The sequence below is a fragment of the Mesocricetus auratus genome, unplaced genomic scaffold (assembly GCF_017639785.1).
Source record: "Mesocricetus auratus isolate SY011 unplaced genomic scaffold, BCM_Maur_2.0 Super-Scaffold_100033, whole genome shotgun sequence".
Lineage (NCBI taxonomy): Eukaryota > Metazoa > Chordata > Mammalia > Rodentia > Cricetidae > Mesocricetus > Mesocricetus auratus.
Window position 1 is genome coordinate 7848065 of NW_024429213.1, and position 18768 is coordinate 7866832.

The window sequence follows — 18768 nt, forward strand, 5'->3', positions numbered from 1 at the left end:
TTTATAATTTGTTTTGTTTATTATTTGTATATTTCTTCCTGTTTGGACACAAGGCAGTAATAAATTTAAGTCTCTACATGTCCTGTTTTATTTTTTATTTTCATTTTATTTATGCAATTTTCTGAAATCACTCCCCAATCTACTACTCCCCACCCCCCAGTTTGAAAGGTAGATACCTCTTTTAACCTTTTTAGTGATTAGCCTTAAAGTATCATGTACCATGCAGTTGTCAAAACAATACTAACCAGTCTCATTTTTTAAATCTCAGACATTACAAGGATATTCACACATTTAACTTCAATTCTTCCTAACATATAATATCTATCATATATTTTAATGTTTTATATATTTGAAAACATTACAAGAATTTATTGTTTTTACAGATGATTTTTGTTTAGATTTACCCATGTGTATACATCTTGTTTTCTCCTTCATTTTGCTGCATTTCTGTTTGAAATGTGAAATTTCTGTTTCAGAAATTTGTTGAGTTTTCAGAAATTTGTTGAGAAATTTGTCTTCTATGATAAGCTATCAGCATGTGTTTATCTTTAGTTTCCTTCCATCATCAAGTAATTTCCCTTGGTACAGAAATGGTTGAATGACACTTTATTTCAACACATAAAATACATGATTATTTAATTGTCTTCTTATTTCTATTATCAGCTGTCATACTGTCTTTAAAAATAATTCTCTTTTTAACCTCAGGTTAATAATATTTTTCTCTTTTTCATTATTTCTTATTCTATGCCTAGGTACAAATTTATTTTTAACGATCCTATAATTCACTGAGAATCTCAAGCTTGTAGATAGATATGTTTGATAAAAATTTTCTGACAGTATTTTATGAGAAATTCTGAACCATTTCCTCAAATATTGTCCTAACTCATTCATTCTCTCTCTTCTCTCTTGCTGTGCTCACAATCAACATATATTAAAACTTCTTATTTTACTCATCTTTATTTTCCTGTCACCTATGAGAGAAACCCATCCTCTTGTTTCTCCATGGTATATTCTGGATAATTTCTTCTGACATGGATTGTTTTCATAGTTCTTTCTTCAGCTCTCAGATGCACTAAAATCTATTGAGTAAGGTTTACATTTTGACTTTGCATGCAAAAATACTATTCCGGTATCATATGCCTTTGCCTTTGTGTTTTATTCTAATTCTTTCTTATTCTAAGATAACAGTATTTCATGAGATTTGTCTACCTATTGGGAGGGATTGAGTTGCTCACAGTTGGGACTACCCAATTCTAACTTCTTTGAGATTCTATGGACCACCAGGTGAGAGGGAACCAAGTCCTCAAATTCATGTAAGGCCATTTGCTTTTGACTTACCTCCAATCTGGGAATGATTCAAGAGAAACTGAAAAGGAGTGGTATAATTCTCTCATGTTGGCTAAATGTCTTTTTCCTCATCCATTCTTCTAAGACCCTCTGAATAAGATGGTTGATTACAAAGGGTAAAAAATTGTCCACTAAGCAAAAGCAGCTCTCTGTGGCTGAAATTAACACTATGCGTCCTCATCTCTGCCTAGATTGTTTTCTTTTTGAGACAGGGTCTTGTATATCCTTGCTTGGCCTTGCACTTGCTATATAGCCAAGAATGATCTTACATTTCTTAATCCTTTACTTCCTTCACTTCCTGCCTTTACTTCCCTAGTGCTAGGATATAAGAATGTGCCACGATTCCTAGTTTTATGGGGTATTAGGAATCAAACACAGAGCTTCATGCATCCTAGGTAAGTATTCTAACAACCGAGCTACATCTGCAACCCCTTACCTAGATCTTCAACCAGAAAAACTGAAGTATCTTATAAGATATTTGATACTTTCATAAAACAGTCTCTCTCTATTTCTATCCACACTGTGTGTGTGTGTGCACATGCGCACACCCACACGCGTGCATGCATGCGTGCATACGTGCCTGCCTGCCTGTCCATCCAAGTTTTATGTTTTCAGTAGGAAGGTTGGCCTAGGCTACCTATTCACTATTGTTGAAAATAGCACTTCCTAGTTATTTCTTGATTCTTAGTGTTAGCTAAATGACACTCTTGTAGTATAAGTAGTAACATATTTTAGGGGAGAAGTAGTGAAGAGATGCTTACCCCTAGGTGTCCTGTCTTGTGTGTATATGCTAGATATGCCATCTTCAGGACCTTCTGAAGTATTTTACATCTCTGTTTCACAGTTCAAATAAGGTAGTCTCTAAAATATTAAACAACTGGGCTTATATCATCATAATTAGTAATGATATCCAGGATTCAACTCCTGGTCTTCTGACCTCCCAATTTCTCCATAATAGATTTGATTCAAAGAAGAAAATGATGAAGTCTATCAAGAATGGCTTCTTTAAAGAAGACAATTTTCTAATTAAAAGATGTTTGGAATTGGAGTGCTTGTACTACCAAGTTGCCTGGGCATGCCAAAATGAAGCTGTAAATTCATCGTGAAATGTTAATGTACAAGGATTCTTGGCTAGTATAATGAATTTGTTTTGCTTTAGTTCAGTAGTCAGTCAATGAAGGTGTCTAAAAAACCTGAAATGTTGAGGTTAGAGAGATGATTCAGTAGATAATAGTGCTTGCTGTGTAAGTATGAAGACCTGAGTTCAAATCCCCAGTACCCACGTAAGAAGCCTAATGTGGCTGTGCATAACCTCAGTGCTGTTGTGTAGAGATGGGAAGATAGTTGGGGCTTGCTGACTTCTAGTCTAGTTAAAATGGTAAGCTGTAAATTTAGTGTGAGTCCATGCCTTCAGTAAATAAGTTAGAGCAGGATAAAGCCAGACACCTAACACCCTCTCCTTCTAGCTTTCACATGTATACACTTAAACCACACACACACACACACACACACATACACACACACACACACACACACCCCACCCCAAAAGAAACCTTACATTTAAAACATGTTCTTTGCTATGATCACTCCATTTATTATCTATACCAGATATCTTTCATGCATGATTCTGTATGTTTTCCTATTGGGTGATATGAAAGAAAGGATTTGGCTCAAGGGTAAGACATGCATATGTATTAGTTTTAAAATGAACCGATGAATTGGCTAACGTGTTTCTGGGGGCCTTGGGGGTGGTTTGGGTTGATTTTGCATGTCTCATGGCTATCTACCAATTTAAACTCATGCTCAGCATAAATTTGGAACCATGACTTTTAAAAGTCTCTTTCTGCCTGTAAAAAAGTGATTATATGGATAATATAGTTTTCTTTCCACTTAGCGTATCTTATGTTGGTAAACTATTAGAATAGCTGAAACTCATATTTAATCATACAAACTGAATTGTTTTTAGTGAACTATTGAAATATGTAACAAATTACTGTCATAGCTTTTGATGAAACTTTAGGATGGAAAACTTTCTGAGCTTTAAAAGAGCTATGTTTGGTTCTCTGGTATTACAAGGTACTGTTTTGGAAAACTTCTCAAGTTTACAAGGCTGCTTTTCAGTCATTAGAATAATATAAAGTATTTAAGAACAAACAGCTCCCAGTGGCCTTCCTCAAATGAGGCTCCTTTTCATAATGTTTCCACAACTTCCCCAAATATCACTAGCAGCTGAGGAACAACTGTTCAAAACACAAACCAAAAGGGAACATTTCAGATCTAAGCCCAGCATCTCTCCCTTATAAATACAACTAACTGTCCTGAAAATGGGATCATGTAAAAACAGTAAAAAGCTAACTGAATTTTGGTATTAAAAATGTTGAGAGCAGTTAGGAACCTTAGAATTTTAGCAAAAATAGCAAGCATTAATTACCCCACTAGATTTTCAGTTTACCTTCTGTTTGCTCCTAGACTGAACACCAGAGAGATCTAAAACACATATCATCAAGTGACATAGAAGACAAAAATCCCCAAAGCTCACTTCCCCTGATAAAAGGACCAGGAAGTAGGAAGCCCAACAGCAGAGACCTGCTGCTCCACACTGGACCCCTATGGAGCCGAAATATCCAGTCCCTCTAATCCCTTGTGCCACAGTTGAACCCTAGCAGGGAGTCCGATCTGACAGCAACTATAATACCTGGTCATTTCATCCTCTGTGCCACAACTCTGGTCCATGTGTGAAGGGGGAAGTCCTTCTGTGTATATGTTTGTCTTATTGGGTGATAAATAAAGCACTGTTGGCCAATAGGGAAGCAAGATAGGTGGGACTAGGAGAGGTGGAGGATTCTGGGAAACGGAGACACACTCAGTTACCATGTAGGATGTGAGAGGAGCAAGAGGTCCAGACTCTTTCTCCAGTAAGAGAAGACCACGTGGAAATACTCAGATTAGCAGTTATGGGTTAATAATTAAGTCAGAGATAGACAACAAGAAACCATAGCAAATGGCCAACAGTTTTATGTTGGCATGTTCATTTGGGATTGATGCAGCCCTGGGACCAGGCTGGCGGGAAAAGTTATCGTAACACATGTGATCTAAAATGACAACAGCAAGACTTAGGTTATACCTATCTCTATTCCTTACTGCCATCAACATATCTCATAGGTTGAAGTCATGTATGCACCTTCCCTTTACCCTTTGTCTTAAGGAGACCAAGGCCCAATAGCTTCTGTGCTCTCCATCAGAACTGCCCAATGATAAATAATACGTGGCCCTGGGAGATATCTTTTGTCCCTACAGATGATATATCAGTAGAGCCTGTCTTGGTTTCTTTTCCTGTTGCTTTGACAAAATGTGCTGGCACAAGTAACATAAGGGAGAAAGGATTTGTTAGACTGAGAGTTTAGGGGTATTATGGTGAGGAAGTCAGGGTGGCAGAAGCTAGAAGGAGCTGGCTGCATCACATCTGGTGAGCAATCGGAGAAACCTGAATGCTTGCTGCTGCCAAGCTCCCCTTCTCCACCTATGTAGTCCAGGATCTGAGCCAGGGAATGGTGCCATCCACAGAGGGCAGGCCTTCCAACCTGAAATTCAATCAAGACAGTTTCTGTAGGCATGTCCAGAATCCCATCTTCCAGGTGATTCTAGACTCTGTCAAGTTGACAATGAATACTAGCTATCACAGAGTCCTGGAAGAGTAAGCCAGAATAGCTTAAATTTCCATTGGAGCTAAAGCCTATGATCTATACACTAAACCTAAACAGGGTGGCTACCTGTCAAACTAAAGTATCCTATAATCCCCGCTCCCTGAAGAATATACAAACTTGCTATCGGCACAACTAGTACCAGGTAAAACAATTTGAATGAGAATAAGCATTTAACTCACTCCAAGACTGAGATGAAGCAGATATTGGAATGATCTGATGAAGAAGATGTTTGTTCAGGAGTCTTAAAGTTGTTCTGACAATCAGCTGAATGAAAAGATTTACAAAGTGCAGCCAGAGCATTGCTTCATTAATTAAAATTAGAATGTAGAAGAAAATGGTCAGAATGGTATTATAATTTTTGGCTAAGGTATTAGAAGTTACTTTCAACTGCAAAAGGGAGAGGAGGAAAGAGAACACTCAGGAGTTCACTTTCATTTATTTTGATGGATATGGTTGGTTGCTCTTTCCTTGTTCTCCATATTCTGTTGTGTGCCTTATTAATAAAAAGTCATGTAAGTACTGAGAAGTTCTGTTCTTTGAACTAGTTACAGTGAACATTGCTGACTAGCATATTCTATTATTGCATTGAGGGACTTTGGTTTCTTACCTAACTTAATTTTTTCCCTAAATGTTTTGATATTTCACTATCTTGCTTAAACAATTATATCCACTGTACTCTTATTTTTAGATTTCTTTGCCCAAAGCAATTATTTTCCAGATCATCTACTTTACTTCTTTAGACCTAGAAACTGATTACTACAATTATAATTCAGAACCTATTTTCTGCTGCCCTGCACTGAGCTGGGTAATTGAGTGTAAATGGTGATTTCTTTTGCATGCTTTGCCATTGTGTTAAGCATTTTTTTGGTTAAAAAACTAGAGGTTGCCTGCTGAATATGCTTATATTAACAATTGTAAAAGAAAGTAAATTACTTTGGGGAGTATTAATGAATAGATATTTGAATTACATAGCTAAATCTTTTCCATCCTTTATTAAGCTAACAATTGAATTAACACCCCCAAGTTATTTAATCAACAGTTTATATGTTACAGAGAAAAGTGATATTTGAATGACTCCTTAAGACATTACAACATCATAATTCATGTTGTTACTCTAAACATTAAGATTCAGAATATAATATATACATATATATGAGTTTATGAGGGAATAAATTTAATCCTTAGAAGAAAGATTCATATCACTGTAACATCAGTTTTTTCCAGAGAGCATCAATGATTAGTAGTTTCTACTTGGGTGATAGGGGTAGAGCACAGCAAGGGCAGGATGTCTGTCCCCAATCACAAGACTGGGTCACTAACATTTCACAGAATATGAGGCGAATATAAGGTCTTCATGCGATATTTCCCAACCTCATTTGACACAGATTTATTCCTTTAAAGAACTCCACATAGCCACGCAGTACCTAGGAGGCAGCCTGGTCTATAGAGTGAGCTCCAGGACAGCCAGGGCTACACAGAGAAAACCCTGTCTGAAAGAAACAAAAAAAGAGCTCCACAGGATGGAAACCCTCAATTTAGAGTGTTAGCTAATTAAATTTTGTTTCCTTTGTTTATAATATCAACATTGTATAACCTTAAGCAGCTAAAATGAATATTAGGAGAAGGAGGGAGTATTGTTGGCCTCAAGGTTTCTTTTACTAACTTAGTTTAAATTAGACACATTAATTTGATGTAGTTTCTAGGAGGTTTAACTGGGGATCTTTAAAGCAGGGTTCTGAACAGGAAAAGATTAATAACACTCAGCAGAGATATCACTGAAAAGCAGACCGTTAAAGGTAGCTTCTAAGCCTAAATATTAATCCCACCTCACTCTTAGGTGCAATTGTGATAAGGGCTTCCAACAACACTATTATATGATAATGTGCCATCTTGAAAACAATCTGTTAGTGGCATAACAACAAAACACATCACTTTGACGATTTGATTTACAATATAATTTCACACTCTCAGACTTCAATAATTATTAGTTTCAGTTTGTAAGCATTGGATTATGCACAGAAAATTTGACAATTGTGATAATGCTAGCACTAATTACGTATAATTTCATTCTCATTGAACACTAGTAGAAAATTAGGAAAAAGGAGAAAAAGTGAGGCCGATTTCAAAAATGTTGTCTCTCAAGTGGGCCAGTTTCCGATGTGATAGTGTGTGGGGCAGAGTTTGTTAGATATTTGGCTTTGGTGTTGTGTTTCTGTAAGATATTGAAGTCTAGGAGCTTGTCTTTCAGCACGGTGACACTCACCTTTAATCCTAGCATTCAGAGGCAGAAGGATCTCTGTGAGTTCAAGGATAGCCTGGTCTACAGAGCGAGTTCCAGAACAACCAGGGCTATATAGAGAGGCCCTGTCTCAATAAAAGGTTTTTATGCAATATATTTTGATCATGTTCCTTTTCTCTTCCCAACTCCTCCCAGGTCCAGGTCCTCCTACCTCCCCAACTTTATGTTCTCATTCTCTCTTATGAAAACAAAACCAAATAAAACCCATAAAAATAAAAATCAAAACAAGCAACAAGACAAGAATGCCAACACATACATACACAAAACAAACAAAAAAATGAACAATGGAATTTGTTTTGTGGTGGCCAACTACTCCTGGGTATGGGACCTACCCTGCAGTGTGATTGACACTCCATTGAAGAAAACTGGTTTTCCCTTTGCCAGTGGGTATCAATTGCAAATAGCTTCTTGGTTAGGGTGGGAACCCAGGTCTATTTTCCCTTCTCAGTGCTGGAACCCTGTGTGGCTTGAACCTGTGTAGGTTTTATATGTGCTGCCACAGTCTCTGTAAGTTCATATGTGCGTCAGTCCTGCTGTGTCTGAATGACACTGTTTCCTTGGAGTCATCCATTCCCTCTGGCTCTTACAGTCTTTCAGTCTCCTCTTTCACATAGATCCCTGAGATTTGAAGGGAGAGCTTTGATGAAGACACCCATTTGGGCTGAGTACTCCAAAGTCTTTCACTGTCTGCACATTGTCTACTTGTGAGTCTCTGTTAATTCCCATCTACTGCAGGTTGAGGGAAACACTGATCTATATGGGTATAGTAATAGGAGTATAGTCATCAGGAGTCATTTTCCTGCTATGTTCCTTCGGCAAAATACTAGTATTCGGCTTTCTCCTATGCCCATGACCTATCTAGTCTCAGGTTCTTAGTGTCACCTATAGGTTCCATCTCATGATGTGGACTTTAAATCCAACCAAAAAGTGGTTGGCTACTCATACAACATTTGTGCTGCTATTACACTAGTACAAGCCAGCCATAGTTGTAGACCACAGGGTTTACAGTTGGGTGATATTGATGATTGTCTTACTCTTCCAGTAATGTGTAGTGCATCTACCTCCCTCGCCATGAAAACTAGTCAGTAGGAGTGAAGCTTCTAGTAGGGTACCCGTTCAACTTCTCTATATTTGATAACATACACAAGTGTTATCTTTTTGCAGTAGGGCCTTATCATTAGTTGTGGAGAACAACCAATAGCCTTGGCAATAGCCTGTGATATTTTGTGGTGTTTCCATGCGACCCCATTGTTTTCTTTATTAACACGTATCAGTTTATTTGAAATAATTTGTATTATACAGACATAGAAATTAAGAATTTTTTGATTAGCAAAATCTTAGAAATTTACCCACTTGGCCATTAAAATATTTTAAAGGTAGAAAAAGAAAGCAGTGTATGAAGGAATTTATAATATATATGTGTGAGGAATGATAATAAGCTGGGCGGTGGTGGCACATACCTTTAGTTCCAATATTCAGGAGGCAGAGGCAGGTAGATCTCTGAGTTTGAGGCCAGCCTGGTCTACATAGTGAGTTCCAGGACAGCCAGGGCTATTACACAGAGAAACCCTGTCTCAAAAAATAAAAAACAAAAATAAGAATGGTAATAAAGTAAAAAGTGACTAATCTAATATCATAGTAGGAAGTAGAATATCACTATTGCTTTCAAAAATCTCTCTCATACAATCTCCTTCCCTGTTTAAACCACCATCTTGGTCTTTATCGTCAGTATTTCTTGTTATTTTTGTTGTAGGTTTATCTTAAATTTGTGTGTCCCTTAACAGTATACTGTGTTGCATACACAAATTTAGCTACGTAAGTAAAGAACAGTATTGCTGCCATCCTATGAAGACTTTGAGAAGTGGAATGATGAAACAGAATCTCTCTTATATTGTGACTTCAGATGCCCTGGAACTGTTTAGAACTCCATTCTGACAAGTCAGCTGCCATGATCACTTGTACATTCTAGAATTTAGGCCTTTTGCCAGGAAGGAAGGAGATTGGGGCTGTTGCGAAAGTAAGCTGTTGTGAAAGATTCAACAGGAATGTGGTCCAGAGCATTGGTCATACCTCATTTCCTGCTCTTGCCTCTAGCACTCAGGGATACGTGAAAGCAGACTGCTGCAGTGGAGTAAAATGAAGGTTCTCACTTGGTCCATACAGCAGAAAAGAACAGGGGAGCCAGAAAACACCCAACAGGAGATGCTGGATCCAACACACCTGACCCTTGTGTTTCCAGGTTCAAAAGGGTAGGCAGTAGTTGTGGGAACCCGCTGTCACACAGCCTGGATTGCTTCCCTCTATATTTGGTGACTAGCAGTCAGCCTGAAACTTCCCTTCTTTACATTCCTAGGGATTTTCTTCATCTGTCTTCTGTGTTGAAGCTCTTATTTGAAATTCTTTGTGTCTTTTTACTTGGTACACTCTTATGTACAAATAGTCTCTATAATGTTTCCCTTAATGTAGGCATGGTAAGTAAATTGTTGACTTCTAGCGTCTGAGAATACCTTGATGGTTTTTGATGCTCTGGCTGGATACAGAATTAAAAATTTGAAGTCAGTTTCCTTCATTATGAAGGATTTCCTCTACTGTGTTCTTGTTCCAGTGTTACTATTGAATGATCTGCCTGGAGCACCGTATGTGAAGTGTCATCTCTGCTTTCTGTGCACTCTTACCTCCATATCTGGGAAGGAGGTGAAAATTTGACCTCACACTGGTGTGTGTATAGACCTGGCCTATTTATTTTGCTGAATCTTCGGCAAAGCCTTTTAAGAGGGATTTTTTCTTTCTATTTTCTTTATTATTTTTGCTTTGCTTTATGGGACATTTCCTCAGCACTGTCTGCCAACATTTATGTTGAGTTTTAAGGTTCTTTGTGTGTTTATTTTTTCAAAGCCTTTTTTTGCTTTCTAAAATCTCTGGTTTTGTTCATTGTTATTAAACTTTACTAAAGAATATTAATGCTAATTTTTAGTGTTTATTTTGCTTGGTCTGTTTCTTCTTAATTACTCTTTGTGTTCTTATTTGCCTCTGTTTTCTGACTCTTCTCCAGAAGTCTTAAGAGGTGTGGTTGTCTGGTTATGATTATCAATCAAGCATTGCTTTCAATTGGCGACTGTATTACCCCCTCTCCCCAGGCAACACGTGGAGACATTTTTGGTTATCAATGGGGGGTTACTACTAGTTTTCAGTAAATGCAATGCATATTATGTTCCTAGACAAGAAAACATTTAGCCCAAAATGGTAATAGTGCTAACTTGAGAAATCCCACAGCAGAATGACTAAAAGCTCATTGAGAGACCATGAATCTCTCTAGAAGGTGATCTAATTAATTTAGGGCATCTTAAGCGTTTTCTAATCATAACTTCTTTTCACCTGAGAAATTTTTATGCAACTTCAGGTAAAGTCAGTATACAAAGCAATCACTTACTTTATAAATCAGAAATAAATTTATTTTAAAACAATTCCTTTGTGCATATATAGTTTTACCATTTTTAAGGATGAAAGCAAATTTTCACTCTAAACCATTGTGCTTAGTTTTACATGAATTAAATTTTGGCTGAAAGTTTGAAACCAAAGAGCTTAGAGCATATTAAATATTTTTCAGAGTCAATTGATACTGATCTTACAATTGTCAGTGCTGAGATCACTGTTTTGCATTAATACAACGATAGAAAAGCGTTTAGAACCATTTTAGAAATTGTTAAAAATTCTGTCTTGATACCAACCCAAAATGCATTTAAAGATTTTTTTTAATGAAACCCAAGTCAGAAACTCAAACAGCAATTTTAAAAGTCAGTCATTCTAACCAGATCCAATCCAAAGGACCACTAATTTATTATATGCTCAGGAATCATAGTAGGAAAATATTAAAGGTCTGTTTTTCATAATGAAAATGTTATGTTTCTATAAAAGCAGAAAACATTCTATGTACAATATGCACTGTCGTTCATAGCATCAGTCTCAAATCTGAGCTAAGGTGTTTTAGGAAGCATTCATTAGTGTTGAGCAACATAGTGACATGTGCAGTGCAAAATGGCCATGCTGTGTTTTCAAAACCAAAGCTGTGACACAATACCTGTTACTACTCAGATTCATTACATGTTTGGTTTTGAATTAATCTTTTGGGGGGTTGTTGGGCATGTGAAACCTTTCACCACGATTTTTTTTGTATCTGCTGTGTCTGTGACACATTCAGTTTTGTGGTTTCATAGGGTCACATCCCACATTGTAAGAAGCTGGGATATAGTTGAATGATGTAGAGAACTTCATGTTATCTTTCATCTTTTCCACTGGATTGGTCAGATATTCAATAGGAAAAACATTTCATCTCTTAGGGTTAAGATCCAACTTTCAACATTCCCTCTGATAGGAAAAAGGACTGAGACTGTCCAGAAATATATGGTATATTGACAGTTAGAGACCTAACTGCTTCTTTGACACATTTCTTCTAGTTCCAGCTTCATGAGATTCTTTTTTATTAAAATATTTATTTCATTTTATATACTTTTCCCCTCCCTCCCCTTCTTCTGCTCCCACCTCCCTCTCTTTCCACCCCCCACCCACTCCTTAGAGTGGGTAAGGCCTCCTTTGGGGAGTCAACAAAGGCTGGCATACCGAGTTGAGGTAGGACCAAGGCCTTCTCCCCTGTGTCAAGGTTGAGCAAGGTATCCTGCCATAGGAAATGGGCTCCAAAAAGCCGGTTCGTGCACCTGAGATAAGTGTTGGTCCCACTGCCAACACCCCTCAACAGATCAAGTCACATAACTGTCACCCACATTCAGAAAGCCTAGTTCGGTCCCATGCAGGTTCCCCAACTGTCAGGCCATAGTCCGTGAGCTCCCACTAGCTCAGGTCAAGTGTCTCTGTGGTTTTCCCCATCATGGTCTTGACCCCCTCTTTGTTCATATGATCCCTCCTCCCTCTCTTCAACTGAACTCCGGGAGCTCAGCCCAGTGTTTGACTGTGGATCTCTGCATCTGCTTCCCTCAGTTACTGAATGTAGGTTCTATGATGACAATTGGGGTGGTCATAGATCTGATCATAGGATAAGGCCAGTTTAGGCACCTTCTCCACTATTGCTAGGAGTTTTAGCAAGGGTCATCCTTGTGGATTCCTGGACATTTCCCTAGTACCAGGTTTTTCCTTAACTCCATAGAGGCTCCCTCTATGAAGATAATCTCTTTCATTGCTCTCCCCAAACTTGGCCTTTTGATGCCCCATGTTCCCCCCATCCCTCATCTCATCCCTTCTATCCCCCTCCCAGTTTGCACAGAAGATCTCATCTAATTCTCCTTCCCAGGGTGATCCACACATCTCTCTTTGGGCCTTCCTTGTTACTTAGCTTCTAGAGCTGTGGATTGTAGTCTGGTTGTCTTTTTTTTACATGTAATATCTACTCATGAGTGGGTACAAACCGCGTGAGATTCTTGATTATTCTGTAATGTAAATGGGTTTGGTTTCAAATAGTATTTCTTGTCTTCTCTAAATCAGCTCTTCCAAGCTTGCCAGACCAGTTAACATCACTGCATCTGTGTATGCTCTTATCCCTCAAATTTGATTATTACTATTTCACCTCTCTTGTTCTCCCAGTCCTTTACTTAAACGCCTTTCAGTAGATTTGGGAAATAAGGATGTACTGTGCTCAGTTTAATCATGATATTCTGGAAAGCAGCATACTAGCATAATTTGTAGAATACTTTCATGTAATTCTATTCTGATTTTTCAAGTATATTTAGCTTTTATATAAGAATTCTCTATTTTCTACATTTAACTATTTCTATAAATGAAAAGTGAAGGAGATTATTCTGTGTCTACATAGGACAGTTATAATCTTTCCAGGACTCTATGAGACAATACAGTATTCATTATATTCTGGTTTAATTCATGTTACCCAACGGGTTTTGTTGTTGTTTATCTGGCTTTGGTATCCAGGTAATACTGACTTCATAAAAAGAATTTGGAAATATTCCTTTCTTTTCTATTTTGTAGAATAATCTGTGTAGTATCAAGTGTTAGTTCTAGTTCATTAGTGTCTGCTCTGATCTTAAATTTTTGAGACTAGGTCTTACTGTGTAAACTTGGCTGGCCTAGAACTTCCTATATAGAGCAGTCTGGCCTCACACTCACAGAAATCTGCCTACCTCTGCCTCCTCTATGCCCACCCTTTCAACTCACTATCTCCTGTTTTCAGGCTTGGCTTGTTGTTGCTTTTCCAAGACTTGAGGTGCATCATTTATTAAAGATCTTTTGAATGGGAGTGAACCTGTGTGACTAGGTAATGATATTCCAATAAAGCAAAATTTCTAATCCCAGGTATGGGACACCTCCACAGGAGTTCACCAAGGAAGCCCCAGGCGTCCCCAGCACAACACAGGTTCTGTCAGTACTTTTAGTTTTCCACCATCAAAGGCTATGACCTCTTTGCTAAAGAAACGGATACCCTGGTTGCAAGATAGAAAGAAAGCAAGCTGAAACTGAGCTGGAAACTTCCTCCCTGCTGGCGACCCTCACAGTCCCAGAAGGTGCTACTCTGCAGGCTTCTGGGAGAGAAAAGGATGGGTCTTTCCCATCTGTGTATCCTACAAACAGTTAAAAAAACACCTTGCCCAGCAAGATGTGCCTACCTATACAATAGTGACACAATTGTTGTGGAGATAACCAGCTGTCATCTTATAAGATTAAGGCTTGTTCCCAAGAGGAGAACTCACAACTAGTATAAGAAGCCCACTTCACCACCTGAGGAGGTTGTAGGCCCAACTGATGTAACTAAATTGATACAGCATCAAACTGCCTCCTAAATATGTATTTTTATACCCATTGACAAAGATTACTCTCAACCTTAGTTAGAAAATCTTCTCTTTACAATGAACAGCAGTGACTATAGAGAACAGACTCATATAACACTAATATTCTGACAATAGGTGTTGGTTGAAGGCATAGTCTTAAACAAGATATTATACTCCTCCCCCTAAGGCTCAGAGAGCACTGTGGAATATGGATGTAGGAAGTATAGAAAAGCCAAAAGATAAGCCTGTGAGATACCATCTTCTGGTCTCAATACAACTGTCACAGTCTTGAACTCAGCAACTGCAGTTACCCTCACTGGCCCACATAAGTCAGGCCATGTTGATAGTCATGGAAAGGGAAAGGACTCACATCTTACTGTTGCACTATTGGCTATTAACGTTTTGTGGGAACAGGGCAATAATTGTCTCCACTGCTGAGCCTACCAGGTTTCAACAGATAGCTCCAAAGCCACAGTGATTTGTACAGCCTGGTTAAACACAGTGGGCCCCAGGAAATAAAACAAATAGACATGAATGTGAGAAAGTTGTGGGAAAGAGGGGGTGTATGCATAAAGGAGTAGCAGCGAGATGGGAGAGGTTGAAATCAAGAGTGGCTAGTATGCATTGTGTACATGAATTAAATTGTCAAGCAGTAAATTTTATTTAAAAATGTAAAGCTCATGGAATTACGTAAGTAGCCATCTGCCTCAGTAAGAACTTTGTTCAGTCAATATTTGGTATTCAAGGAGTTAAATAGAAAGTGTGTGTGTGTGTGTGTGTGTTTTGCCTTGTTATGCTTTTTTATTTTTGAGAATCTCATACATATACAGAATGAAGTATGATCCTATTTACTCTTAACTTCCCTCTCTAGTCCTCTTAATATCTACAACACAGACCCTCCCAACTTCATGCCGTTTTTTATTTAATGACTCATTAAGTCCAACTAGTGCAGCTCATATGTGCATGGGTATGAGGCTGTCACTAGATCATAGGGAACCCATCAGTCCCTGGAGTATAGGGAGCCCACCAGTCACTGGAGTATAGGGAACCCACCAGTCACTGTAGTATAGGGAACCCACCAATCACTGTAGTATAGGGAACCCACCAATCACTGTAGTATAGGGAACCCACCAGTCACTGTAGTATAGGGAACCCACCAGTGACTGGAGTATAGGGAACCCACCAGTCCCTGGAGTATAGGGAACCCACCAGTCCCTGGAGTATAGGGAACCCACCAGTCACTGGAGTATAGGGAACCCACCAGTCACTGGAGTATAAGGAACCCACCAGTGGCCGTATCACCCAAAATAAGTGAATAAACAAACAAACAAATTCTTTCCCCCCAGAAATATTTAATCAACTCTGAAATGCAATCAGTTATTATTCTACTTTGGTCAATACTCTGGTAGAGAAAGATGACTTATTTTCTTTCACATCAATACTCAGGAATTGACTATACAGTACATTTTTAAAAATTGAAGTAGAAATGTCAATTGTCAATAAGGGTACAAGCTAAACTGAAATCCTTTCTTCCTGATATTTTTATTGTTCCCTAAACTGTCAACCAAATACAACTAATAAATATAATATGGCTATATGTTAATACTTTATTACCCTTTCCATTTTCATAAAAGACCAACTCAAATTATATCTTTTATTAGTATCTGCTGAGTTTCAAGTTGTAAATGAAATCACAAGCAGTCTCAGAGTATGGTTTGATGTCTTTTAAGGTTATTAAATTGGCTCAGCACACCTTTGTTAGCTTCCTGCATGTTCTTAAGGAAAAACCTTTAATGTGCTTTACTTATGACTTGTGCTCAGGTCTTGAAGAATTCATAAATACATTCCTCTTTCAAGCTCATCCAATTAGTTTAGTGATTAGTGAATTTACCTTGATTTTCATTCAGATTTTAAAAAATAGTTTGAGATTATAATGACATGCTTTCTCCCTTCCCTTTCTTCCCTCCAAGTTCTCCTATAATGTACTGCCCTGCTCTCTTTCAAATTCATGAGCTCTTTTTTCTTTAATTGTTGTTTTGTGTGTATGTGTGTTCCTACTTTTAAAAGATGGTTTGTTGTCTCATTGCCTTTTATCCTCTTTCTTCTTACCTATCTTAATTTTATAAAAGGGTAGCAGGAGAAGCTTATGCTTTCTTCCTTACATTTATTCAAGCAGAAAACGGGTTTTAAAATTGACTGGATTGACCACAAATAATGCTACAAACAAAACTTGGAAAATTTCCAAAATGATGCAGCAAGGTGAATCACACCATACAAATGTATATATAACCGTGAGGAGTTTTGTGTGGACAAAAGCTGATTATGTTAAATATTTCCTGAAACTGCATGCTATTGTCAGACCAAATAATCACTAGTAAGACACCCAGGTTAAAAATGGAAACATTTGTGGGAGTCCTGCCTCACATTGTGCTGTCACAGAAGAATGTATTTTAATGGTTTTGAGTGATTATGGAAAAGGTTTTCTTTATGTAGATTTCTGATCTGGAAGTTAATATTATTAATCCTTCCATGTTAGCTTTGCTGTTTGGAGAAAGACTTGAGGCTGGATGCAACTGATGGCCATGATGATGGAGTTAATGTGATTTCAAAGGAAAATTTATGTTTTTGTTAGATTAAATTCATTTTCTGGTTCTCTAAGTGAAAAAAGAAAGAGAAACAGTATTACAAGTCAAAGGAGCACTATATAAATTATTTTCTTCCTGTATGTACCTTGAGCACACATACAAGTACTCTATCAAAGCCAGAAAAAGTGTTCTTTTCTCTATCTCCCACCATTAGAAAGTGAAAAAAAATGTATATATGCACATATGCTTTTGTATTTAATGGTTATATCATAGTTGAAGTGCCAGTTTCATACACAAATCTGTCTTTGGGTTAACTTGAATTGTGACATCTATTTGATAATTATTAATCTCAAAGAACTCTCTCTGTGTGTGTGTGTGTGTGTGTGTGTGTGTGTGTGTGTGTGTGTGTGTGTGTTTTCCTGGACCCCAGGTATTGACATTTTATTTCACTCTTCATATCCAACTGTGTGGCAATATTGAGTCACTGATGAAGACTGAAGGGAGGAGTAGGTAAGCAACTCACTAGACTAGTACAGTATTAGTACAGTGGTAAGGTACTTCATTTCTTATGGTACTTTAAACAATTATGGTTTGAAGTTTTCAGAGAATGGAGGATTTCTCTGAGATTTTTGGTCAGACTAGAGAGGTTAATGGAAACCAAGTCATGCAGAGATTTTTATTTGTGAACTCTTACTCAAGAATGTTGTCCAGATTTTGTGGAATATTTTTTTCATTTTATGTAGTAATTGGTTCTTGATTAGGAGTGTGTGTGTGTGTGTGTGTGTGAAACTTTTTCACTGGGATTATAAGTGAGAACATAATATCAGATTTTTTAAATTGACTTTTTGTTTTCTAGGGGTCCCTTCAGTGTTGTACGGCGATGTATCAACAGAGAAACTGGGCAACAATTTGCTGTAAAAATTGTTGATGTAGCCAAGTTCACATCAAGTCCAGGGTTAAGTACAGAAGGTAAGAGATGGATTTCAAGTAAGTTATTTGATGTCTGGCTTTATTCCATTTCCAAAATCCATTTATCAACCTATCCTCATCTGGGGGTGGGGAATCGGGGTGTGATGTAGCGGGGAAGTGGGTGGAGACAGTCTGAACTGAATTTGAAACAGTTGCTCAGAAATCCAAAAGATAGCATTTAAAATATGGAAGGGTTGTAGTCATCTGGGATCTTTATGAGCTTGTTTGTTTTTTTAACTAGAAAGAGAATGAAATATGTTCACATATTTTTAGGGTTTAATTTGAGTCCTGTTGTGTGAGATGTATGATCGGAAAGGAAGTAATAGCAAAGATGATGATTGAAGATTTAAAAGCATCCAAGGTTCTTCTAAATATAATTTACTGTCTTTAGGATTACTATCTAGTATAACTAGCGAATGAATATTTGATTCACATTTGGCTTAATCACATAGCAATTGTGAAAGTTGAAAAGTCAGTATTGGAATTTGTAGGACTTAGACTTATGTTGTAAGATATTGTTATATATAAATGTGCATTTGAAGTTACTTATTTTAAAAATAGATGCCATAAGTCACACTAAAGGTGACAAAGCTGATTATTATATTGACTTTTCTAATTAGCCTATCTACTAACTTTAGACTTCCACAGCCTCCTTTAGTCTTTTGCTTTTTAATTTTAAAGCAATGCAATTGAGAGTTTAGATTAGAAAATTCAAGCTGAAGTATCCCATTTGTGTTTTATCCAATTATCTCATTTTGGAAAGTAGAATATCACACACTGTGAGCTCCAACTTAATCTATTCCTATAGATTTTCATTCGTGTTGATTACCTTTAAATATTTTGTGACTCTTTTATAAAAAGAAGTTTTTTCTCTTTTTTGGTTGGGGAGGCTTCCACCCAGCTCCCAAATGAATCCCACACAGAGGCCTATTCTTAGTTATGAATCTCTGGCCTTAGCTTGGCATGTTTCTAGCCAACTTTTCTTATCCTAAATTATCCCGTCTACCTTTTGCCTCTGGGCTTTTCCTGTTCTTTTACTTCTGTAAATCTTAGGTTTACTCCGTGGATTGCTGTGT

At 37.6% G+C, this 18768-nt stretch overlaps 1 protein-coding gene across 11 annotated transcripts in view; it reads left to right on the forward strand.

Annotated features, from left to right (window-relative positions):
• Cask (calcium/calmodulin dependent serine protein kinase) overlaps nt 1-18768 on the forward strand; it is a 315809-nt gene that overhangs the window by 39580 nt on the left and 257461 nt on the right. For 7 of the 11 annotated variants that reach the window (XM_040733750.1, XM_040733751.1, XM_040733754.1 and 4 more), the window contains exon 2: nt 17580-17692. In XM_040733750.1, the coding sequence (XP_040589684.1) occupies nt 17580-17692 (113 nt within the window). Of the gene's footprint in view, nt 1-9471; nt 9600-17579; nt 17711-18768 lie in introns of those variants that run through there. The other 4 variants (XM_040733748.1, XM_040733753.1, XM_040733747.1 and 1 more) reach the window with 3 other exon arrangements.